This window comes from Talpa occidentalis, unplaced genomic scaffold (genome assembly GCF_014898055.3).
Source record: "Talpa occidentalis isolate TD23 unplaced genomic scaffold, MPIMG_talOcc4v2.1, whole genome shotgun sequence".
Classification (NCBI taxonomy): Eukaryota; Metazoa; Chordata; class Mammalia; order Eulipotyphla; family Talpidae; genus Talpa; species Talpa occidentalis.
The window spans coordinates 26,355,618-26,381,088 of record NW_026555331.1 but is presented as its reverse complement, the minus strand read 5'-3'; the positions used below and the strand labels follow the sequence as shown (position 1 = coordinate 26,381,088).

The window sequence follows — 25,471 nt, the reverse complement described above, 5'->3', positions numbered from 1 at the left end:
CTGAGTGCATGACAAGAATTAGGAACAAGTTTCACAATGTTACCTGTTCTTTGGTTTTTGAGCTGCTAGTAGAATTTTACTTTACATTTCATGTTGGTACAAAAAGTAAGGCCAGAATAGAGCTAGTTAAAACCTATGAAGCTATCCGCAGCCACTGCAGCATGAATTAAATCCCCAGCCAGGGAGATACCCACATGGCACAGCAGACCTCTCCTGGCTCATCCGCTGCTTCCCTCATCAGTGTATTTCCGTTGATCTGCCTGTTCTGCTCCCCACTCTGTCTCTGGTGAATCCTCTTCTCCCCATACACCTCTGGACTATACCCCAGTTCTTCTATGCATAAATAAATAAATCTTTTGAAAAACAATAAAAAAATACAGAATAGAGCTAGCTGATGTGTCTGATGAGATAAACTAATACTTTGGTCCTGCCTCCAGCAGTACCCTTGAAGTTAAATGTGGTGGAATTGTTCTTGCCTGAAAAAGCTGCCTTTCTTATCACTCTCTTAGTCATGACTTGCAATTTTAAATTATCGTCTGAATAATAAAGCAGTATTTTTGTTGCCTGTGACATTGAGAAATTAATACTAAGTATGTGGTCACTGAGTTTTGCTTGCTGTGACAAAAGTCGATGACCCAGGAGTCATAAGTGATACTAATGTTTAGCTCCTGACCGTCTGCTCCTTGCATTGTTGTGATACGAATTGCCATCACATGCGGATGACTTAAGTAGTTCCTGAGAGGTGACCAAAGAGACAAAATAAGGAGTGATCAAAGAGAAATACAGTAATACTACACATGAAGTATTGCATTTAAGATGTCATTCTTTTTCCTGGATATTTAAAAATCTCTGCATAGAAGTTGTCATTTATAAATGGTAGAAAGCATACAAAGTTTCCTTCTAGATTAAAATTTCTGCAAGTAGATTGTCATTTTTAAATGACATAATGTTTGTTAATGCAGAATGAAGTATTTGAGTGTGTTACAAAATTGCTGTACTGTCTAAATTTCTGTTCTAAGCCCTGCTGATCCATCAGTGAACGGGAGAGCTTCTGGCTCTCACATCGCTAATCAAGGGGTTAAAGACCACAGATAATTCACAAGAAAATGTATTAGAGGGAAGTGGTCTGAAAAACATAAATATGTGAAGGGGAAATTTGGCAAAATTAGGTTAGTTGATCAAAGAAGGTCTTTCTGTAAAGGAACCTCTGGGTTTAGACCTGTGTACCTGGGAACCAGACTTTTAGAGAAGGTGAATTGCAAGCGGAAGGGACTCCTGTTTACAAAAGCTTTGAGCTTAGTCCAGTCTCTAGGACCAGAAAGGAGCGTGTGAACAGAACAGAGAGAGTGAGGAGGGACAGAGATATGAGACTGACTGGTGGGCAGGGCCAGGGCAGGCCAGTTCCTGAAGGATATAAGTGACTTGGACTCTGTTCTCAGTGAAGCTACTGCAAGGAGTGATTTGATCTGAAAAGTGTGAAAAGATGACTTTGCTCTGTGTGGGAAATGTATTGAATGAGAAGAGTGGAAGCAGTAGTAGGTCCTGGTAGCATCTAAAGCCGGCTCGACAGTGGCTAGACTAGATGATAGCCAGGTTTCTCCTCACAGGATTCTCCAATTACCCTTTCTGTACACTGTCCCCACCTATGCAAAAGAAAAATCCTGTCTACCTAAACACGTCCTGCTTCAAGGCAAAAAGGGAAAGATAGTTTACCTCCTTTCTGGCTGTACCCCATTCCAGAGCTTGGGGATCTCAGTGTTCTTTCTCCAAAGCTGATGTTCAACCAGCAGGTGGTCTTGATGAAATTATATACACCTAGAAAATTATTTAAAGCTCCAGTAATAACTGTGTAGACACAGAACTTAAGCTGATGAAGGAAATTTCAACTGTCAGGAGGGTAGGACTATATATAATAAAATTCCTATATCTACAGTACTTTGAAGTTATGACTTGTGAGATAGGATTTACTGACCAATAACAAAGACTCCATCAAGCTGGATTGTCATTCTAGAAATATTTCCTTATGCAGGATTCCCAGATGCTGAAGCATCATTTCAAAATGCTGTGTTGTGGGAAATCAATGTGGGGGCTGATGTTAGCAAACAGGCAGATCCAGCTTCATGGGTATGAATTCTGTGCAGCAGCCTGGACTGGGACTCAGAAGGGCTTGCACTTGGGTTAACACCCTGCTGTTGCATCTTGAATTCTTAATTTTTTTTTTTCTTCACAATGGGCCTTACATTTTCATTCTGTGAGGACATTACAAATTATATAACTGGTCCTAAATACAGGGCTTGCAAAAGTGAAGATCTGTTCCTCTGCTATAAAACCTAGAAAGCCAAAGGCAGGAGTAGAACGGGTTTGAATAAAAGGATTCTGAGCAAAGTAAATTTATTAGCCAGAGAATTTTAGGATCATCTAGTCCAGCGGTTCTCAAGCAGCTGTGTGCATGGCCATGCCTATTTGATGGTGCCGGTCACAAGAAAATAACAAAGGTGATGATGCCCTCGGTGTTTTGTAAAGCTGTGTTTATTCCACTCAAAGTTCTCTGTTTCATTCGAAAAATACATTTATCTCGCCATTTTTGATCAAACTTTTTTGTTTTGTAACACGTTGGCTATACATATCCTCTGTTTTAAAAACAGTTCTGTAAAAATAAGACTTACCACCTCATTTCAGCCCAGTGCTTCTCGAGAGGAAAAAACCAAAATCATCCCTCTAACCCCTTTCTGCTCTCTGCTTTACAGTCACCTCCTTTTCTTCCCCACAACCTTGCTTTTATCTTATTCTAATTATTCCCAACAGCAATGATTCACAGTTCACAAATACGTGAACTTATTTCTAATAGTTGCATAAAAGGTAATCAGAACTAAATCCACATGGAATTAGAACTTCTTGTAGGCAAATTCAAAGCTGGGAATGAATTACCTCTTTGTGACAAGAGTACTTATCATTTTCTATCATTTGGTTTTATAAATCTATCCCCTTTTATGTCCTGAAGAGTAGCAGTCATTTTCTTTTTATCTTTGTGCCCCTGTCACTTGGTAATAAGCCTTCAATGAATATATAGAAAGTAAATGAAAAATGCATATAAAGACTTTTAACTAAAATGTTCCCAAAATGGAGGAATGTCTCCATTCTATCACCACCTCCTTTGGCAGTTCCAACCCTCCTCTGGCTAAAGAGCCATGCCCTGAGGAAAGGTTAATAAAGGTGCATTGCTTTTTTAACAGGAAATTAAAGTTAGATGTTTTCTCTTGTTTTAGCTGGAACCGAGCAAGTGTGCCCACATTTCAAAATGAGTATGAGACTCCCCCAAATCAAGATTTGAAAATCTGACATTCAGGGACTGATTTTATGACCCTTAGCTGACAACCCATCTCCAACCAATAGAACAGAATGGAGAAGAGAACAGGATTTTCAGAGGGAGAGAGAGAGCTGCTGGGGTTCTGGGAATCATGTCCTCCCCCGCCACCCCCAATATGTGTCTGAGGCTTCATTGGAACAACCCCAAGAAGGGAAAGGAGCCATCACCTGGCCAGTGTTCTGAAACCACTTGTTGGCTAGATGTGACCATACGAGAGATACCTGGACTGGAAGAATCTTAGGTCTTATCCAAGAGGACTTCCTGGGGATAGAGGTAACCCCAGCAGAAAGAACAGGCAGTGTACCTGGGAGCTGGGGGAAGAGCTGCTAGTGACCTGGGGGGAAAATTTGCATTCATTCAAACACAGGAAATTGCAGATGAGAAATCTGATCTAGAGTGAAGGCAGGGTGGACTACAAAGAACTCATGAAATATCCCACCTGACAAGAGCCAGATCTGAGCACCTAACACAATGCAGAGTGCTGATGCCAGCCAGTAAGATCCCTGGAGTCTAGTACAGTGCCTCGGCTATAGAAGCGAATCACCTAATACTTGGTGAACGGAAAGATGTGTAAACTTGTTTGGCAAATATTGCAGTAAAGATTATTGGCATTGAACCGATAAAGATGATGAGGTTTGGGTGAAAAGTCCTTTGTCCGATTTTATTCCTAGTCACAGCAGAGTCCAAGCACTGGCCTGAGAAGGAACCCAGACAAGCACTGTGCTGCCATGGTCAGGTTTGTGCTACAAAGCAGCTAAGTGTCCATAGGGCTGCAGGAAAGACCTTCCTGTAGCATTTGTACATACCAATATTCAGTGTCTCCTTAGGTGAAGCCAAGCCTTTACTTCTGGCTACTCTTCCTGGCAGAACCCAGGGCACTGTTGATTCAACTCTGAATAAGACAGTTCCTGACCTTAAGTAACTGATGATTTATGGATTAAAGGCAACAATTTGTCATTTACTTAACATACAGCTTGAGCCCAAGAAACATTAATTCCACCACTGCCATTGCAAAATTAAATGGTTGAATTCAGGTTCCCTACAGACTTAAAATCCTCCAGTCAACAATAAAATATAGATTTCTACCTTTTGCCACCATTGGATTTTATTTCTTATTCTTTACTGGTGATTGATTAAATATACTCTTTTAAATAAGCAGTTAGTAAGTAGGAATTTTCGTAAGTCCTTAATGGAATTATAAATTTATCTATATATGAACATATATTTTTTTTCTACTGCCCCCTTCCCCCTGGCTTTGTTAATAAGTGTTCTTTCACTTCTCTGCATTCGACCTCCATTTCATTTTTCTCCTAATGTAATTCACCTCCTGCAGACTCGTGAAGCCTGGAAAATGCAGTACTGAAATGCCCCCAGCACAATGCCTGTATGTCAACATTTGTGTGAAGGGGCCTTCCAAATTCACACCTATTTCTTAGATCCTGTATGCAATTATACTTTTCAACTTTCAAAATCAGTATAGGTCATAGATCAGGAGACAGTTTTTTTTTTTCACATAACTGTTATGAATATTGTGGTTTTTCAGCAAAGACCTATGACAGCAATTTCTTGAGAAACATTTGGGACAGAGTGACTGAACCAAGCTAGGAAGGAAAGGTGATGGGAAAAATAAGCATACCTTTATACCCTGTGAGCCTAAAGACGTGTGTGGAGCCTTATCTGAAGTGATGATTTAATCATTTATTCATTGAGCAATTGTTTCATTCATATAATAAATATTTTTAGTGTGATCATAATGTGCAGGGCACCGTGTTAGGTGCAAAGGGAAGTCAACTTCCAAACCCACTAGAGTGAAGTGAGTCAGACAAAACAGAGGAAAGTGAACATAAACACATATCAAAACTCAAGAAATGGGGCAGGAGCCTCAAAGAGAAAAGGACTTGACTCGTGGTTCAGTGCTGGTGAGAATGGTTTAGCAAAGAGGGAGAAATGAATGGCTGGAGTTGGGGGGGGCAAAGAACCAGGAATTAAAGTCTTGAGAAATGGATATAGGAGAAACCATCTTCTCTCTTTCCTGCTTCTCTTCCTTTATGTGTAAAAAGGCAGCTTCTTTTCCGAAGGATTGAAAAGAGAGCTTTGGCTCTCAATGCCTTTGCTCTCCAAAGAAAGAGTCGCTTGTCAGACTGGGAAAAGGACTGAGGATGTGTGTCCCAGCTCCTCTGCCTTCCTTCTTTGCAATCTGGTGCCCAAAGGATCCCGAGTCTCAGAGCAGCCTCACCAGGATGCTGCTTCTCCAAGCTGCCAGCTTGTGATTGGGTCCTGAACCCCCATATTCCTCAACTGGGTTGTGACTTGCAGAGGCTAGGGAGCAGGATGCAATTGGTGAGAAAACACATGGAAAGATGAGTTTTCACAAGAGGAGAACTGCATTCTCTTCTATAACAGGAAAATTTTTAAATAATGAAGAAAGACAAATAAAGGTTGATAGAGTTACCCTTGGGAAGAAATCAGTGATTTCTTTCATATAATTTTGAATATTATTTGTTTATCTGAGGAAAGCCTAAAATCCAACATTTTTTTAAATAAATTTTATATTCCGCATACAATTGCAACCCCCTTATTTTAACCCCAATCCCTCCCCTCCCCACCCCCCACCCCTCATAAAGTGTCTCTGGTTCATAGTTGTTTGTTGAAAATCCAACTTTTTTGTGCACTACAGTGGCCTTTATGCACTGAGTCGCTGTCATCCAAACAAGAAAACTCTAGATGCATCCTGTGATTCTCAAAATGGGAGAGAAGACATGGTCTAGCCTATCTAGGGTGGGAAATTAGAATCTAAAGAGGGCAATTAAAAAAAAATTCTTGGGCCTCCCTAGTGGTGCAGCAGTTGAGCGCTGGGTTGTGAAGCTGCCCACAGCCTCTGCAGCGCCGGTTCTATCCTCGGACGATGGGCGAGGGTCCCACATGGCACGCAGACCTCTCCTGCCGCCCGCTGCTCCCCTCAGCAGTGTACTTCCTCAGTCTGCCTGTTCTGCTCCCCGCTCTGGCTCTGGTGAATTCTCTCACCCTCCCACACTTCTGACTGTACCCAGTGCTTGTATAAATAAATAAATAAATAAATAAATAAATAAATAAATAAATAAATAAATAAATCTTTAAAAAAATTCTTTTCAATCGATATTGCTATTAGTAATGCAGTCTTACATTTAACATTACAAAGCATCATTTTCATCTGACAATATTTAGGGTGACTTAAGTTTTTTTTTTTTGTAGTCATTGATAGAATGATTAGTTTAAAGATTTAACCCAAGTGATATTTTCCATTAAATTCCTGAGTTAATATGTAAATAAGAGACTTCTATTTTCTCTATTCTTGCTTTTCCTGTATCTCTTGTCTTTATTTGGGGAACTTAAGATGAAAGATTGTTGTGCTACATGGATGTTTTAACTATAAACTAATCGCATTGGCTCAGATTATTACCTGCAGAAACTATCTTGATTAAATTTGAAATCGCCTTATGTTGTCCATAAGCAAAACTACATTTTAATCAGTTGGTCCATATGCTTTATACAGATAGTTTGTAATAAATCCTGTTAAAAATAGATACCTTTAATCAGCAATGCTGTATCAAAGCCTAAAGTCTGAAAATAGTCATATTTATTCTGATTCTTTTTCCTAAAATGAATAAACAGAGTGAAATTGATGTGACATTGGCATGTTACAAACCACTTCATCAAAAGTAATAAAATCAAGTTTCATCTCTATGAGTTATTGCAGAAGACTGTTTAACATTTACAAGAATTTGACTTCCAAATCCTTCAAGCCCTAATCTTTGCATTTGCATAATGTGTTTCTGCTTTCAGGATTTTCCAGTTGAAAGGTTTTGAAGTTCAAGGAAAAAAACTGAAATAAATTGGAAATTTGTATAATTTCAGAGTGAGTGCTTGCAACATAGTGGTATAATTGTAAAATACATGAAAGGAGAAACTCATAAGAATTTCACTACTATTAACTTAATATTTTGCAACTTTATAATAAAAAACAATAGGAAAAGTTTTTAATGAGTGTTCCAAAAGCATAGAGTATTTCTAATCAATACAATTATTTCATCATTAGATTGCTTGAAAGCAGTGAATTGTGGACTTGAATTCAGATTTTTAATAGAAGAATCCATGTTCTTTTCACATTTCCATACCACCACTGAAATTTTTGCATAAGAAATATCAATGCATCAAAACTACAGTGTTTCTTTAGAAATTACAAGGCTGGATTGATGAATAAAGAAGTAAAATATTATTTATATTTATCATAATACTGATAATAGAGATGAAACAGTTTCCCTTTTCTACCCAAGCTCCAAAGTATTCCCATAATGAGCTGAGCAGAAGGCTATGTTATATGCATGTGTTGAATTGATCATTGTGTCTGCTACCAAACTGCCCAAAGTCTTACATGCTTGCATTTTTGTCTTTTTTTTTCCCCATGATAAAGCCATTCATTCATCCAACAGTTTACTTATTCATTGCCTAATATATGCCAATAATTACACTAAGACCTGCGAATAAAATAGTGAGCTGATAGGAATTTATGTGAATGTAGGAATAAAGTTGATCTGGTGGTGAGGACTTCTAATAGAAAATGCTTCCCTCCTTCCTCTTTTCTGGGCTGATAGAAACATAGGGATAAAAATAAACCAGCTGGGATACATCAAGGACTATATGTCTTTTCTGTCAAAGGTCAGTAAGTGTACTAACCTTTTATGTTAGGATTTATTAAACTCCTGAGAGGATGATTGGTTTGGGATTTAATTTCTAACATTTTTGAAACAAAATCAGGTGTAATAGCAGCAAATTCATACATGCTTCTAATCAGTTCATATTATGTACTGTCTTGTCCTTGAGAGTAAAATCAATTGCATTGAGCAGCAGAATTTCTAACAAATGATTCATTGCACCTGTAGCTTTGTTCTTGAATTCTCTGTTCTCTGAGTTTTCAAGACAGGAGATTTCTCAGAATGAATACAGGGTTAGAAACCTAGCTTATTATAACAAGGTATCTATTTTTGATGTCCCATTAACTGTTCTAACCCCAATTTTCAATGTGGAAGCATTTTGCATTGCTTTGGAGTTGTCAGAGAAGATTGTATAATTCCTGATTCCACAGAAAGTGAGACTTTCTGTCTTGATCTTCCTGTTTGGGGCCACAGGGAACAGTGTGACCACAGCAGTTACTGAACATGCTGTAATTGGCACGGTTGTAGCCCAAGGGATTGTTTTCTTGTTTTAATGCATAAGTTTCCAATCTCCAATCTCCAGTCTGTCATTACTTCTGGTTGGACTTCTGAATGTGCTTTTTTTTTTTTTGCTGATTTTGTGGTTTGTTTTTAGCTCCTGAATTTGAGTCAGATTGTACAGGAGGGGTAACAAAAGCCCATAATTTTGCAGTGTGAAACAGTTTCAGACATTTGCTCTCAAAAGCTCATTTTGAGTGACTCGAGATTTTTGCAGCAGTCATGGTATCCTACTGGAAAATCTGCTTTCTCAGCAGCATCAGTACTTTAAAAAAAAAAAAAATCCTAACATTAGCTCTTTTAGGAAGTGAAGAGACAGCTTTGCTAACAGTAATGAGTTGTGCAAACCCCAGATGGCCTTCTTGCTGGAAATTACTGGAAAGGACTACAAGTGTTGGATCTTTGGGGCACAGCCATTCACTAACCTCCATGGAAATAAGTGTGCTTGTATACTTGAATAAACATGCAATAAATGAATGGGTCAAAGACTGAATTTATTTAGCTACTCTTAGTACTGTAGATTTCTGTGGAATTTTACAAAAATCCTTTCACAAAAATTAACGCACATCTTGTCTCACTACTTTCTTGGGTAAAGTAGACAGCATGAGACAGCTGTTATGGGGATGAAAATAGAAACTAGCAGTGTCCCGAGCCTAGCCCAAAGTAAACATGACTGCTAAGTGTCAGAGTTGAAATTTGTATCTGTCTCCTGATTTTAAAATGTCCTGGTTGGATTCTAACTTTCCAAACATCTTATCCTGTCACTTTCTCTAAACCACAATTGACCAGTCAACAAATAGGAAATGTGATACCTAACACATAGGTTTGTCATGATCAGTAAATGAAACATAATGTAAGTATAACATGTGCATTATACCCTATACAGTATAAATGTTCAATGGCTGTTCATGTGTTTATGTGTTTTTCCCCAAGGAAAAAGCTTATATAATACTTACATGTCAATAATCCTATGTGCTTTTATAAATATTAATTTAATCCTTATGTTAATTTTATGGCATAGGTATTATTAATATCTCCATTTAATATATGAGAAAACTAAGGCAAGAAGAGGTTAAGAAAAACTTGTTTTTCTGACAAGTTTTTCTTAACCTCATCTGATTAGAAGCATATATGAATTTGTTGCAATTATACTTGATTTTGTTCCAGAATCAAATTATCTCACATATATTTGTGACAGACACAAATTTATGAAAGTGTGGTTTTTGCATACTAATGTTATATCAACTTAAGTTTCTATGACCTAGAAACTCTTTCCACCATACTACAGAAAATTTTCTCAATTGTTATTACTCCAGGCTTCTGAAGACTATAGTAAGCAGATAGAAGTTTCATTTATTTCAGATAGCTACAGAACTCAGGAGTCTAACTAGTTATATTGCAGGTACAATTTGAATTCCACTTGGTGAAATAGATAATTCCAGTTAAGAACTCAAGTGAATACATTTTGTCTTGTACATTTAGGTCCTATCAGGAATTACTTTAGATTTAAGGTAGAGTTCTTCATGCTGTACTAAAACAAAATATCAAAATTATTAAAAGATGCAGAACAAGGGGCCTCCCTGTTGGCCTAGCGGTTAAGTTTCGGCCCTATCACCACTACAGCCTGAGTTCGATCCCCGGGCAGGGAGCTAACCCACATATGATGCAACAGACCTCTCCTGTCTCACCTGCTGCTCCCCTCAGCAGTGTATTTCAGTAGATTTGCCTGTTCTACTCCCCACTCTGTCTCTGCTGAATCCTCTCCACCTCTGCACCTCTGGCCTGTGCCCCAGTTCTTACACACACACACACAAACACACACACACACACACGGTGCAGAGCATGATAGACAAAGAAAGATAAAAAACATTTCTAGATTTTTTACTTGCATGTAAGATGATAGAAGGGTGGAGAGTTAGAAGATGAAAACCCTACATTGTGAGAGGAAAAGGGAAGGAAAGACCAAAAGACTATGACGAGTAATAAATAATAGGCATTAATGCTAAATATAGAGAAGCTTAGCGTAAAAACTTTCTTTATGGTAAAAGCTACTGAATTAGAGAATTGACCCAGATTATAGAAAGAAGACCTCAGTGGTGAGCACTGGAAAACCAAATTCACTTACCATGGGTGCAAATCCTGAGTTTGAGATTTATTAACTCATTTAAGTCAAAAGAGTCACGTATACTACTCAAACAGTGATTCAGAAAATGGGTGGAAGATATCTTATGTTTCAAATAAACTAGAAATATGTTATGCAAGAATAAAATTTACTTGATTACTATGAGAATGATTCTGTCTAAATTGGTGTTGGAAGTTCTTAGCTACTTCTTTTGTTCCCTAGTTCTTTCAACTTCACATTTCATCAGTCTACAGGATTTTGCTCCTTGGAGACTGTTTGAAATTGCAAGACCCCTATTTTTACAGAGTAGCAAAGACAGAAGCCCACCTAACACTTTTCTTCCAGTTCTTGTTCTTGCTTCCTCATGTTCCCTGGTCTCCTCCTTTGATTCTAAGTTTGCTTTTAATCACAGATATATATATATATATATACACATTTCTGCATATATGCACTCAAGTGAACAATCTGATGAATTCCATCATTTCTGAAAGATTCAGTGACTCTCTTAGGAGAAATATTAGGTTGTCAGAAAAAGTCATGATGCATTTTTGCTTGAAAAACATTAAAAAGGGGCCACCCAGGTGGCGCAAGGGGTTAAGACGCAACCTATGAAAGCTATCCTCAGCCACTGCAGCAGTTTGATCCCCACCCAGGGAGCTACCTACGTGGTGCAACAGACCTCTCCTGTCTTGTGCTCTGCTCCCCTCAGCAGTTTATTGTTCTGTTACCCACTCTGTCTCTGGTGAATCCTTTCACCCCTCCCCCCCATCACACACACACCTCTGGCCAGTACTCCAGTTCTTATAGTATAAAATAAATAAATCTTTAAAAAAAAAATACGACATGACTTTTCCAACAACCTAATATAACATTGCTCACTGTACAAACAGCTCCCATTAGATTGTCCTCTTGTTATCATCCACTCCTTCCCCTAGATCCACACTGTAGCATGAGTGAAGTTCCTCCATGGAGCATGGTCCCTGCAGGCTCACTGTTTTCTAAAGTGATGCAATAGCAATGAATTCTGAGAAGCTGATTTCCTCAGTATCCCTTGGAAGTTTGAAGAACAAAATTATGTCATCACCTTCTATCCTCTTATAAAAAGATCAGAGTTTGCATTGGTTGAGAGCATCCTATGTAAGTAATTTTACCCAGGAAATTTGCTTTATCCTCTTTCTGGGTGTATTTTATCCTCTTTTCATAGATGAAGAAATTGAATCTCAGAAATATGTTGATCTTAATTACTGCACTGAGAGGAAGTATTGGAATATATGTGGAGGAGGGTAGGAAAAGTTCTTTTCTGCTCAGAAATGGAGTAATAGGAGTAAAAGGCAAATATTATGAAATAGCAGAGTCTGCCTGGCGGGGCCATGCCAAGAAGGATGGTTCCTTTTGTTCTTGTCCTTTTTTTCCATCCAAGATGTTGGCACTCAGTTGCCTTTGAAAATGCAAAGCACATTAAACAAAGATCCTTTGGGTGCCTATTAAGAGATTATTTTTGTCTCTGTTTGTAATGTTTCATTTATTATCAATGGGTATTTTATCTCATGCACACCTACATATTCCATTATGCTATATTTACATTTGTTTAACACATTTAATTAAGAACATTGTTAAAAATTTACAAAGAATTCCCTCTTTCATAAAATTTGGAAATTGAAGGTAGCATTTAGCAGGTTTCCTTGTCAACCACAGTAGTCAATTTTAGAAGCTTTAAGGGAGTAATTCAGTTACCCACACAGTTCTGCTTTCTAAGAACGTGTAAATGGAAATCTCTTCTAAACAAGCCAGCAAACTTACTGGCAAGTTCCAGAATCCAGCAACAAAAGGAAGACACATACGTTTCAAGTCTTAATTGCAAGAGTGTTTGTTAGAGGAGGACATAAAGAAAGAAAAGGAAAAACACAGAAGGGCTATTTTCTGCTTGTCTTTGGCTTTTGGAGTCCAGAACAATGTCTTTTGCTGATTCCAGAGATTATGAGATGGACTTGTGGGCCACAGAGACAATTTGATGTGATGAAGAGCTTCATCAATTATAGTATCTAGCTCTTTATCTCTGAGAGCACCATCTCTCATTGCTGATAACTCTCTGTTAAGAAACATTAATTTAGTAATTTTGATCAAATCTAAAACAGGCTGACATAAGAGAAACAGTTTCTCCTGATAAAATAATCTGGTATGTGAATTTGAGAACTTGCCTACATTTTGAAAATAATCTTTGCTGAGAACTAGAAAGCAGTTGGCTTTCTTTAAAATACAACTTTCTTTGACATCTCCTACTCCCCTGCACCCCTTCTATCCCCAAATTTGCTTTATTGAAATTCAAATTTAATTTTGAAATAAAGTTTATAGAGTGAACTACAAGAAGTTGACATTTTATGGGTGAAAATGGTCAAATAGTGGTGATTTTTCAAAGTTTGGTGTCATCGTTTTAGAATAGTCTACGTGTGCATCTGAGTGTGCTTTTCTGGAAATCCATGCTAGGAAAAATTTGTTGCCTCTGTGACCTGAAATTTATTTCAAACTTGTTTTTCTTATTAATCTTAATGCATTCTTTAATTGCTTATAGTGAAATTATAACATTAGATTCTACAAATTCCAGACTAAGGTAAGAAAAGTATTCTTCACAATGGAGTACTACCCAGCTATTTAAAAAAAAGTTGAAATCCTGCCTTTTGTGACTACATGGATGGTCCTAGTGGGGATGATGTTGAACAAAATAAGTCAAGAAGCAACACAAATGGGCCTTCCTGATGGCGCAAGGGGTTAAGACGTGACCTATGAAGCTAGCCGCAGCCACTGCAGCACAAGTTCGATCCCCAGCCATGGAGCTACCCACATGGTGCAGCAGACTTCTCCTGACTTGCCCGTTGCTCCCCTCAACAGTGTATTCAGTCAGTCTGCATGTTCTATTCCCCACTCTGTCTCTGGCAAATCCTCTCACCCCTTGCACCTCTGGCCTTGTATGCATAAATAAATAAATCTTAAAATTAAAAATAAAAAAATGAAAAGCAGAGCTAATATTTAAAAAAACAGAAGCAACACAAATACCACATGATTTCGCTCATATGGAATATTGAGAAAGAAAGAAATAGACAAAGCCAAACCAAACCCTAGAAAGATGACTGTAGAATTGAAGCTACCAGAGCAGGGTACAGGCAGGATGCCAGTGGTCTGTGGTGGAGAATTATGGGAGCTTTGGTGATGAGTGGACTGTGGTAACTTTTATCTGCAGATGTATGATCCTCCAGCCCTCAAGCATATACAATAGTGCAAACCAACATTATCTCAAAAAATATATACAATTTTGAAAAGAATGTTATTATTGGAAAGATGAAGGCATTAATAAAAGGTAGATGACCCCATGCAAAATAAATCCATGTTTCCTCAAGTATCCCGGATAGTAGGTGATTTTTAGTGATTCCTCCTTGAAGAACTTTGCATGCAATTTGCTTAACTTTCAGATACAGCCTCCAATCTAATTTCAACAAAACAGTCAGAGGGATTCTGTTAAGCTACAGTAATTATGTGATGACTCCTTTGCTTCCATCTTCTCTTGGCCTCATCCTTGAATGGCCTGGAAGCTCTGTCCCATCCTCCCTGAGCCCCTGTCTTCCAGCACCATCTTGTTGCACTCATCTCTCCCTTTTGGTGTTCCCACCGCCCTGTTCCTCTAATGCAAAAAAAACATGTTCCTCATTTACTGAAATGCTATTCCTCAGGTATACTCAAGGCTCCTTCCTTTAGGTCTCTTCTCAAAATTCCATTTCATGCATAGATCATAGTAAATTCATCCACTTCTATGGTTGGTAGACATTTGGGTTATTTTGGTACTTGTGCATTGCAATGGCACATCTAGGAATATTCTTTACTGTGTCTTTTGGGGGACATATATATATATTTGTGTTTGGCATTTCCTAAGAATAAAATAGGTGACTCAAAAGATACATGCCTTGGGCCTCCCCTGGTGGCACAGCAGTTGAATGCTGGGCTGTGAGGCTGCCTGCAGCCTCTGCAGCGCCGTTTTGTTCCCTGACTGCCGGCGAGGGTCCCAAAAAAAAAAAAAAAAAAAAGATACATGCCTTGACCTACTGCAATGCATTAACCCAAAGTGTTCATATTAATTTGCACTCCCTACACTGGTATTGGAGATCCAGTTGCATTTCTTGCACACTTAATATCATAGCATGTCTTTCACATCTGTAACTTTGGTGGGTGTATTATTATGAATGTAATGTAGTTTTAACTTGCATTTCTAGTTATTAACACTGTTGAGTACTTTTTAAATTTTTGTTAGCAATCTGCATAAAGTGAGTTGATTTTCATGAATATTAAATAGGTAATGTAAGTGCTGTGTAGACTTGGCAAAAATCGTATAGGTGGTAATTAAATGACAAATTGAGTGAGTTAACATTGCTTTCATTAATGATTTTTTTTTTTTTACTAATTGACACATTCTATTTCTTAAATAAAGCGTTTGCTCTGGTAAATTGAATTTAATAGAATGTCATCAAACATTCATTATGAAACTCCCCTCTGTGAATGGTGTTAGGCTCCAAGGTCTATGTCATAGGAAACTCCCCAGAGAAATACGTATTTACTGAGCATAGAAGTATGTGCGATGTCCTACTGGGGTAGAGAATGGGAGCTAACCTAATGGAAAAGCCTGGAAGCGTGAAGACAGATGAAATGTTTAGGAAATTGCAGAGATTCAGGTGTGATCACCAGAATTGATAAACTCCCAGCTTGTTTTCTATAGGGAATTAAGACTTGAAAAAATGATGCTTACCACTGACTTTTGAAAGAACCAGGGGCCAGTAGTATGCTGAGCTGAGGGTTCAGTTACATTAGAAATATCACATGGTACAGCTTGAATTATTTGATACCTATACCATTTATTGATGGTTTTTACACTTGGAGAAACATCCTCATGTGTAAGTGGGGAAGTGTTTTCTAGATAGCTTTCTGCATTCCATGTTGGGCCTGATGTCAGCTCTCTAAAGTGTGGAAGTGAGCAATATCGTCACTATTAACAGTATCTGAAGAAATAATATAAGTTTTCTAATTTTGCAGCTTAAATGCTGTTATATGTAAAACAGAAAGCACTGACAACTTCTAGTAACCCAAACAATTATTTCGTTTTCCATTTCTGAGTTACAGCTATTTAGGTCTAACTAGTGTTTTTCAATAGCACTAACACTTCTCAGAACTAAAAACAATAGCCAAATGCTTTATCATCATCTGCCAGCACATTTTAATTTGCTATTACAAAAATTAATATCCTTATCATCCTACATCTTCATATATTTCAATAAAACCTTTCAAAATGCTACAGCAGACGATTTCTTGTTCTCAACTAGTTTTCAAAATGTGAAGAATCTAAAATACTATCAGAAAGTTGATAGTTTCTAGTAGACTTTGTCTTTATTTCAGGGCCAAATGTAACGCAGTTGTTTAAAAAGTATGGTGGAGATAGACATGGAACAAGAGTCTCGCAAGTGGGTCATCCCAGCGTGTGGTCTTCTCTACCTGCAGGTTAAAGAAAAAGTCCCAGTCAGTGGATATCACGGCTCCAGGGTTCAACCCTTTGGCTGGTGCAGGAAAGCAAATGCCACAAGCCAGCAAGCCCCCCACACCCAAGACCCCCATTATTGAAGAGGAGCAGAACAATGCAGCAAACACCCAGAAGCATCCTTCCCGGAGGAGTGAACTGAAGAGGTTCTACACCATTGGTGAGTACATGACTTTGGAGGCAAGGGGACAGAAGCAGGCTTTCTAAATGGCATGTGAATTGGCAGGTCGGTGTTTAAATGCCTCCTTCAATGTGTATATCTTCCTGGTGGCTTATTTGCATATTTTTTTACTATGGTCTGAACATGGAGACAGAAATACTAAAGACCTTCAGCAATGTTAAATAAGAGAGCAGAATTGAGGATTTTTCTCTGTACTGGTCTAAGGGGAGTAAATTGTACATAGTAGGCTTTCCAGCTTCTGAGCTTATATGTGGCATGCTGTGTTCATTTTCATCATTCTCCAGCTGGTGCCATTTTGGTTGTTTTAGTTCTTTTCCTTTTCCCTCTAGGCTATCATGTCTCTGACCCTATTCTGTCAGCTTGTTATGACTGTAGTGGGTGCCAGCCTGTAACTAACAAAGTCACTAGGTAAATAGCAAGTTATTGCTTTCTGTGGGGAGGGCACAGTTCGCTACAGGGCCTTTGGACTTGCCTAGCACTTTAGAGAGACTGGATCACACCCAGAACCCAGTGTGTAGGAGTAGTCAGTGGAGAGGAGAAGCCATTTTTCCAGGTTGAATAATGTCCTGTAATTTTAAACTTGAACATCTAATTGCAATGTTGTAGGTAATCAATCTAAATTAGTTGAATTACCAATATTTGTTCATTAGTTGTATCTTTGGCTTTGCTTTTTAACTAGTAGTAACAATTTTTGATATCTTAGTTTGAGACAAAAATCATTAAACATTTTATCTTTGGTAGAGGATGCTGTGTAGGGAGAGCTATCCAGGAAGAGGATGGAGGCTTTGAGTTCATACAATATTTCATTTTGGAGAGATTTGATTATGTCCAAGAGCCTTAACAGTAGAGACTATGGCTGCGGCGGTTAACCAAAATTACAACAAAGAGATCATGTTTTGTTTGGCTTCTTCCACGCAATATGGTGTGTTTAAAATGTTTTTCTTGTGTATTTTAGTGTCCTACATGTTTGGGTTAATTACTTCCTCCAAGCTTGAAGAGATACTTCCAAATAGGCCTTGTTGTGTTGTGGGATTTGACTACTGAAACCATGTTTTCCCTTTCCGTTATTTTGCATCCTCTTTCTGCATGTTCTCTGGTTTCCTGATTGAGAAGTTCTAGTCTTATTTTTCAATAGACAATGGGCATAGTCTTTGAGGATGGTGATAGCTAAGTAGTAAGAATTGATGTAAGGCAGTATAAACAGGTGCATATTTCCATTTTTCAAATTTATAACAGCAGCAATTTCTAGATAATCTCATTTAGGGAAACCATGCCAACTCACCTAGCTACCAGTCAGCATGTCCTACCAGTGAAAAGAATCTCAATTTATGGTTCACATAACTTGAAAAATCCGGGAGCCCTCTTGTAGCTGAACTGAGGACTACATTTAAATTTAGTAGTGAAGTGCAGTACTCTATTGAAATAGTGTATTTAAATTCAAACAGTGAATTAAATAATTTTCAAATGATAAAAATGGAAAGTTTTAGAATTTCTTAAATACCTTTCAATGCACAGTGTAATAACATACATTTGTAGAGATGTGATCCTATACACCTAAAACATATACAATGCTGTTAATTAAGGTTAACTCAATACTAATACTTTTTTTATAGATTTATTTTATTTATGCCTACAAGAACTGGGGTACAGGCCAGAGGTGTGGGTGATGAGAGTATTCACCAGAGACAGAGTAGGAAACAGAACAGGCAGATTGACTGAAATACACTGCTGAGGGGAGCTGCAGGCAAGACAGGAAAGGTCTGCTGCGCCATGTGGGTCACCTCCCTGGCTGGGGATTGAATTCATGCTGCAGTGGCTGCAGATAGCTTCATAATGCTGTGTCTTAACCCCTTACACCACCAGGGAGGCCCCCTCAATACAAATACTTTTTTTTTAAATGGGCATAGAGTTAATCTTACGTATAGGATTTACTTCCTATTAAGAGAACTCCAGGAAAAAGAAATTATAACTTCCTTGTACTGATAATATATTCAGGTTCTTAATTATTCCTCTTAAAGTCAACATAGTAAATCTAATATAGTAGCCAAAAATAAAAAGCATACATAAACTCATACTTTTAATAAAAAAAATAGCCTCTCCTACAAGAAGTACAATAAAATTTCGTTGGATTGGAATAAGTAAAGGGAAAGCTGTTCTTTATGTGAAATATGTAAATCTTCAGATACATTTTTAAAAAGTAATCACTAAACCAAGATAGTGGTAAGATAAGAGCTTTTTTTACCCTGCTCTATAACTCACTATATGTTCTTACATGGTTATTTGCCATTACTTCACCTTAATTTTCTCATCTGAATAGTGAAAGATTTAAACCAAAGCAGTGACTTTCTGAATATTATTTTCACTTCCATATCATAATTGGCCATATGAAATACTGTATAAGTTCTTATGTGACTGTGAAACAAATTGTCACAAACTGGGCTGATGAAAAATATCCATTTATCAGCACACTGTTGTATATATCAGAATCCACATATGCTGACTAGGTTCACTGCTCAGGGAATCAACAGGCTAGACTCAGGGTCTAACTCAGAAGGCTGAGTTCTTGTCTGCAGAATCATGTAGGGAAGACTAGATTTCCAAGCTCACTCTTGTTGGTGGAAGTTAGTTCCTTGCAGTTGTAGGACTGAGGTCCCTATCCCTGCTGGCTATCAGTTTTAGTACCCCTTCTCTTTCTTCACTAAGTGGTCCCTCCATAGTCAAGTCACTAACTGGGTGTTAAGACTTTCTAGTTTGATTCTCTGACTTCCTTTCCTAGATTTGGCCAGGAAACTTCTCGTCTTTTAAAAGACTCTTGTAATTAGGACAGATCCACTCCAGTGTTCAACAGTCAGTATACCCTAATCATGTGAATAAAATCTACCATATTCACAGTCTCTGGGATTCTGTGCATGCATACACTAGAGGGATGAGGAATCTTATTTTATATACTCACCTCAAACAAAATTTTTATAAAAATGTTTCCCTTACTCTCAGTGTCGATCATTTTCATTTGATCCTATTTTTGCTTTTGAAACAGAGCTTTAGCAGAGGCAAGCAAAACATGTACATAGTTTGAGGTGTGAAGTTATACTTCCAAATTTAGATACTGTGTAAATGAATAGCAAATCAATATAATTTGATGGAAGATATGCAACCTTGACTCAGGAAATGGATTGTGGTGTGCATTAATGAATCCTGACTTGCAGTTTGGAAAATCACTGGGCTAGGTATTTGAAGTCCTACCAATACTTAAAATTTCTATCATTATTTTGAAAATAAAACTTTCAATTAAAACTAGAAAAAGGCAACATAAAATTAGTAGGTCAATTCTAATGGGTAAACAGATGAAATTTTCACTACTTCAGTTTTTTTTGTTTGTGCCAGATAAAACTACTGTAGGTTTACAATGTTATATACATGAAACCTATATCCTTCAAAATCATAGTCCCCACTTTGGGGGCTCCCTGGTGATGCAGAGGGTTGAGACACAGCACTATGAAGCTATCCTCAGCCACTGCAGCACAAGTTCCATCCCCGACCAGGGAGGTTGACACACATGGCACAGCAGACCTCTCCTGTTGAGCCCACTGCTCCCCTCAGCAGTGTATTTCAGTCAGTCTGCCTGTTCTGCTCCCCACTCTGTCTCTGGTGAATTCCCTTTTCCCCTTACATCTCTGGACTGCACCCCAGCTCTTGTATACATAAATAAATGAAGCTTATAAAAAATAGAAAATCATAGTCCCTACTTAAATGGTGACACCAAACAGTAGATTTAGTAGATTCAGATATTTGTCACACTGTTGATTTTCTCCCTTTAACTCAGAGAAAGACATGTTAGGACTTCTGAAATAATTGTAAATTAGGCATGCAAATAGTGTTCCTTAAGTGGACCTATAAACAAACCTATGTTATATTTGCTCCTTGATTCAAAATTATGAATTGGAGTTCATATGTATATATCCAACTTCTGTAACTATTACTAAAAGGTGCTGATCTCATTCCATTCTGAGGATTTTTCCCTAGACAATTAGAAAGTGAATGTCCCATAATCAGAGTCATTCAGTGAAGCACCAAATGCTGATGAGTCCCTGAGTCCCTAATCAGTCCCTGCTGAGTGAAGGCCACCTAGGAGAGGCTGTTCAGAGTTGAAAGAAAAGTCTAAAAGAAAGCCTGCTTTCAAGGCAGTCATCATATGGGTTGGGGAGGGGACAGCCTGGTTAAAATGGGTGTACTGGTGAGTAGAATGTAAGACAGATGGCCTACATGCCATTGGGGTGCTGGAGGGGGAAGTGTGGAAAGGCAGGGGGCAGGGAGCTCACTCAATGCTGTGGAATTCAGAAGATGGAGAAATCACCTCAGACTGTTTATAGGCTCCATGGATCCAGTCACCCTTTTCCACCCTCCTTCCTTGCTTATAAGCCCCCTTGGTATCTGGCACCTACCTACCCCCCATATATCTTCTCATGGGGCATGTTTGTCTTCACACCAGGTCTCAATTCCTCGGCAAAGGGAGTGATACCCTTAATTTATTAACCACAGCACTTAGCCCAGTATGAGGCACATAGTAGGTGCTAAATAAACAATGGGGGTGGGAAAGAGGAAGGCCAAAGGGCTATTGGTGGAGGTTGTGATGATGGACCTCGCCTTCTCACTGAAGAAGAAGAAGAGGACATCAGCTAGGAATTCAGTGTAGGAGGAGCTCTGGGAGGGCATTAGGGAAAGCTTGGTATACCTGCTTTGGAGAAGAGTAAATAAGGAAATTCAGCCTTTACAAGTGTCAAATGATGTTCCAGTGCTCTCTGCCAGTTCCTGGGGGTGGGGGTGTGGTCAGAAGACAGTGGAACTTAGCCTTCCCAGGATCCTGACTCAGAAGGGCTTCCCTACCTGTCTAATAAGAGGCCTCCTTGGCAAACAGATGTCTAAAAATACTTCTGGAACTTTCTTCAATTGAGATCTCTCCCTCTCAAGTCTTAACCTTGTCAAGTGCACTGGTTGCTCATCATTTAATCTCCCATTTGCCCTCTGGTTCAGTGTCTCTCTTTTTCCCCATCCTTGTTAATTTCACTGTAGCACCTTTTCTTTATAAAACACCATCTGTAATGAATCAGTCAATGTTCCTGCACAGTCAGCTCTGGTTCCATTCAGATGAGTGAATTCTGTGTTTATTTGGGGGAATATGTATAACTCAGACCTTTCCACCTTTGAGAATGTTACTCACTTGTGAATGCATTCATTTATTAATTCAATAATTACTATTTGAATACCTGCTACACACCTGACCTTGTTCAGAGTGTTACTGATACAAAAGTACTCAAGACTAATCTGTGCCCTTGGGTGCTTTTATCCTCACAGTGAAGACAATATATAAACAATTGAATATTTAACACATTGTGAGGAAATGGTAACTTTTTTGAGAGCAATAAAGCAGGTGAAGGAGAAAAGTGATAGAAAAGTTACTCTATAAAATGTATTTAAATCTTATGCAGTTTTTATAAACATCCTAGCAGATGGACGATAACAGTTCTAGGATCGATTACACAATTCTGAGACATCGATTAGGCTGGTTTCCATTATAGGCTATCAGATGTACCAATAATAGATTTTCCTAAGACTTACTTTTGATTTCCTTGGCATAGAATAATTTTATGAAACGACTAATGGCAAGATATTTGCAACAACAAGAAAATTACTAAGGGGACATTGAATGGTCTTCACATACCCCAGCATTGGGAGGTGCCCAGATGTTCTTCATTTCTACTAAGTAAAGAATAAATCACATAGATGAAGCTGTAGCATAGAGGAATGATTATCAAGGAGACTGTAACACATTTTAGTATATGTTACAAGGAAACTTTTTTTTAAAGTATTGCTGATACCTCTTTAGAGGGTTTAGGGGCCAATCTGTCTAGGGGGGATTGTGATCCTACCAGCTCTCAGAACACAAAGTGATGGTGATCAATTGTGTGAAAGTGAGGTGCAGTCACTGGGGGTGCTTGTCGAGCTCCTCCTTTTGCTCACATAAGTAGTTGAAGTATCCCATTCACCACCACCCCCCCGATGTTGTGACTGTAAAGAAGATGCTTACAATTTCAAGGCCCATGTCTTCGCTGGAACAAAGAAATCACCGGTGCTCACTGAAGACCATCAGGGACATAATCTGTGTAAAGTGTTTCTAGATGCCTAGAACCTGGAAGTTCTCAGTGATTGTGAGTGAGAGTGTTGTCATCCTATGTTTAAGATACAGCATGGAGAATGTGTTATGGTCCCTGCCTTCTTTGTGCTTCTATGAGGGAAGTCTCCTGTCTTGATCCAATTACCTCTAATCGGCTTAAAATTAAAAAAAAAACTAAGGCAAGTATGTTCCCCCTCTTTCCTACTCCTGTTTGGGGTATCTGAATGCCATTGCAGCCAATATATACAATTAATCAAATAAAAATGCAAATCATTGGGGAAAAAAACTCTTCAGTGGCTCCTCATTCCCCACCAGATTTGTTACTCTTCAGATCCTTTTGCTCTGCCCCCACCTACTCTCCAGCTTTATCTCAGACCCCAGTCCCACATGCCAGCCGGGCCAAATGCTTGTGGTCTACAAAAGGTGTCCTTGATGATGTGTCATGGGGTTTATGGAAGTTTTTCCTTCTGCCTAGAATAGTGTACGAATTTCACCCAAATCTCCCCCTTTCCAGGCCAAACCTTCTCCAGATGTGATCAATAGGAGTGGATTTCAAAGCATTTTAACATACACACTGTCAGTGTTTGATGCAAATACTCATTGAAATCAATGAATGCTTGTAACTTTCCTAAAGGACAAATGGGGCTTAGTTTATGCCACCAGGAGGCATGCTGTGGGAGGAAGTCTCTGAACATCTGGTGACTTCTTCACGATCACTGTGTAAGTGTCTGTGAATTTAAAGAAAGACTCTACGTAGACTGATGACTCATGGTAAAGATTTCTTCCTCTACATGTATCCAGGTCAGGTTTCTCTCTAAAACAAAAGCAATAATGAAATGAGAAAACTGACAGGGATCTCAGTGAGTGATTTGTCCATACCATGGATGGTGAAACAGGTGCATTGAGAAGATACAAGTTTTTTTATGAAATTACATTGAGTTAAAGTAACTGTCCTTTCTTTCTTTTCTTTCTTCCTCCTAATTCCTTCCTCCTTCCTTTTCCTTTCCTTCCTTCTCCCTTCTGTTCTTTTCTTTCACTGCGTCCTGTCTTGTGTTAAAATGAACTGTCTTTTGTTAAATGATGACACAGAGTATATGTAGATTGGATTGGTAGACTTTTTAAAATAAGATGTGTTCATTTTAAACCTCCTTCTTTGTCAAAAATTAAGTTAGGAAATGTCCCAAAAATATTCTTTAAAAATTTTACTGGTCTGGGGGCCTCCTTGGTGGTGCAACGGGTTAAGTCTCAGCACTATGAAGCTATCCACAGCCACTGCAGCATGAGTTCAGTCCTGGCCAGGGAGGTGATCCACATGGCTCAGCAGACCTCTCCTGTCTCACCTACTGTTCCCCTCAGCAGTGTATATCAGTAGATCCATCTGTTTTGCTCCCTACTCAGTGTCTGGTGAATCCTCTCACAACCTGCATCTCTGGCCTGCACCCCAACTCTTGTATGCATAAATAACTAAATCTTAAAAAAAAATTACTGGTCTAGGAAAAAGAAAATTTTAAATCCAATGATTTGTGGCCCTACCTGCCAGATAGAATACCTTTAACTTTCCAAACTCCATGATGCCCAGTTGAATTCAAATTTGTAGCTTACTAACCCCAACCCAATTACATATTGAAAAGAGAGCCTATAGAATTAGGAGTTCCCTGGAAATTCTTCTGAGTAGTTGGCAAAATTAAAACAGTAATAACTAGCTTGGAAACTCTAAAAACAGAAAAGCAAGACATACATTTATCTGCTTTTTAATTGCAGTTTACCAGGCATTTAAAAAAATCACCTAACTTGCATGTCTCTCATTTTGAAGTCAGACTTCTTTTTAATTATAAGAATAAAAAAGATCATCTCTAAAGTGAAAATACTGTAACAGGGAAAAAAAAAAATCTCTGATCTTGCTGGAGGCAACACATTCTGCAGCATGAAACTAGGTCACCACTGAACTGGAACCTTCTCTCCAAGCTAGAAGATTCTTCATGTAAAAGCAGGAAGTCTCTGTGATTTAATCAAACAGAACCATCCTGGCTTGCAAGTCACTGGCTATAAGCACAGAAGTAAAATGGAAAACTGCTCTGAGAATTCAAATGAAATTATATTCTTGAGAAAAATGACTTTGTTTTGAAGTTTGTTTTGACAGTTTCATAACTTCGTATATTTTCTGGGTCACAGAATGTTCAAGGAAAATTATTCCACTGCTGAGGTTTCCCATTACACATAAAATTCCCTGAATGTACCTGCACTTTTCACAAATTAAAGCCTAGCACACATGTAGAGTGCCCATTTTTTTTTAATGTGCATGGTATAAAAATATGCACTTTTTATTAACAGAGTGAATTTCAAAGTATTGAGAATTAAGCTTCTTTTTTTTTTTTTTGCATTTGTACATGAACCGATCTTAGCATTTAATATAGGAGAGTTTGTGACTCTCTGTTTTTGGGTGTTGGATGGGTATTTGAAATAATTTTTGTTTCATATTATTTAAAATACTTATTCCATGCAAAACCCACTTTAAAACAAAGTATAGGAAAAACCATAGATGGAAAACCATTTTTCAACCGTCAAATAAAAAACTTTACTATTTCTTTGGAGAGTAGTTAGATATTTTTACTAAACATTGATAGAATATTAGCTAAACTCTACTACACAGCAGTAAGCATACTCAGAAGGCAGAAAAAATGTTGCTTTGATTTCCCTGTAGACTGGAAGTGCTTATAATGTGCTAGCTAAACTTACCTACTCTAATTTTATTCAGTTAGCACTATATTTTGTACATTTGCCCTATTCTTTTTTGCCCTAACTCTGTGC

At 38.2% G+C, this 25,471-nt stretch overlaps 1 protein-coding gene across 2 annotated transcripts in view; it reads left to right on the top strand.

Annotated features, from left to right (window-relative positions):
* OXR1 (oxidation resistance 1) overlaps positions 1–25,471 on the top strand; it is a 285,034-nt gene that overhangs the window by 94,269 nt on the left and 165,294 nt on the right. For both annotated transcript variants that reach the window (XM_054692036.1, XM_054692035.1), the window contains exon 2: positions 16,274–16,470. In XM_054692036.1, coding sequence (XP_054548011.1) covers positions 16,274–16,470 — 197 coding nt within the window. The remainder of the gene's footprint in view (positions 1–16,273; positions 16,471–25,471) is intronic.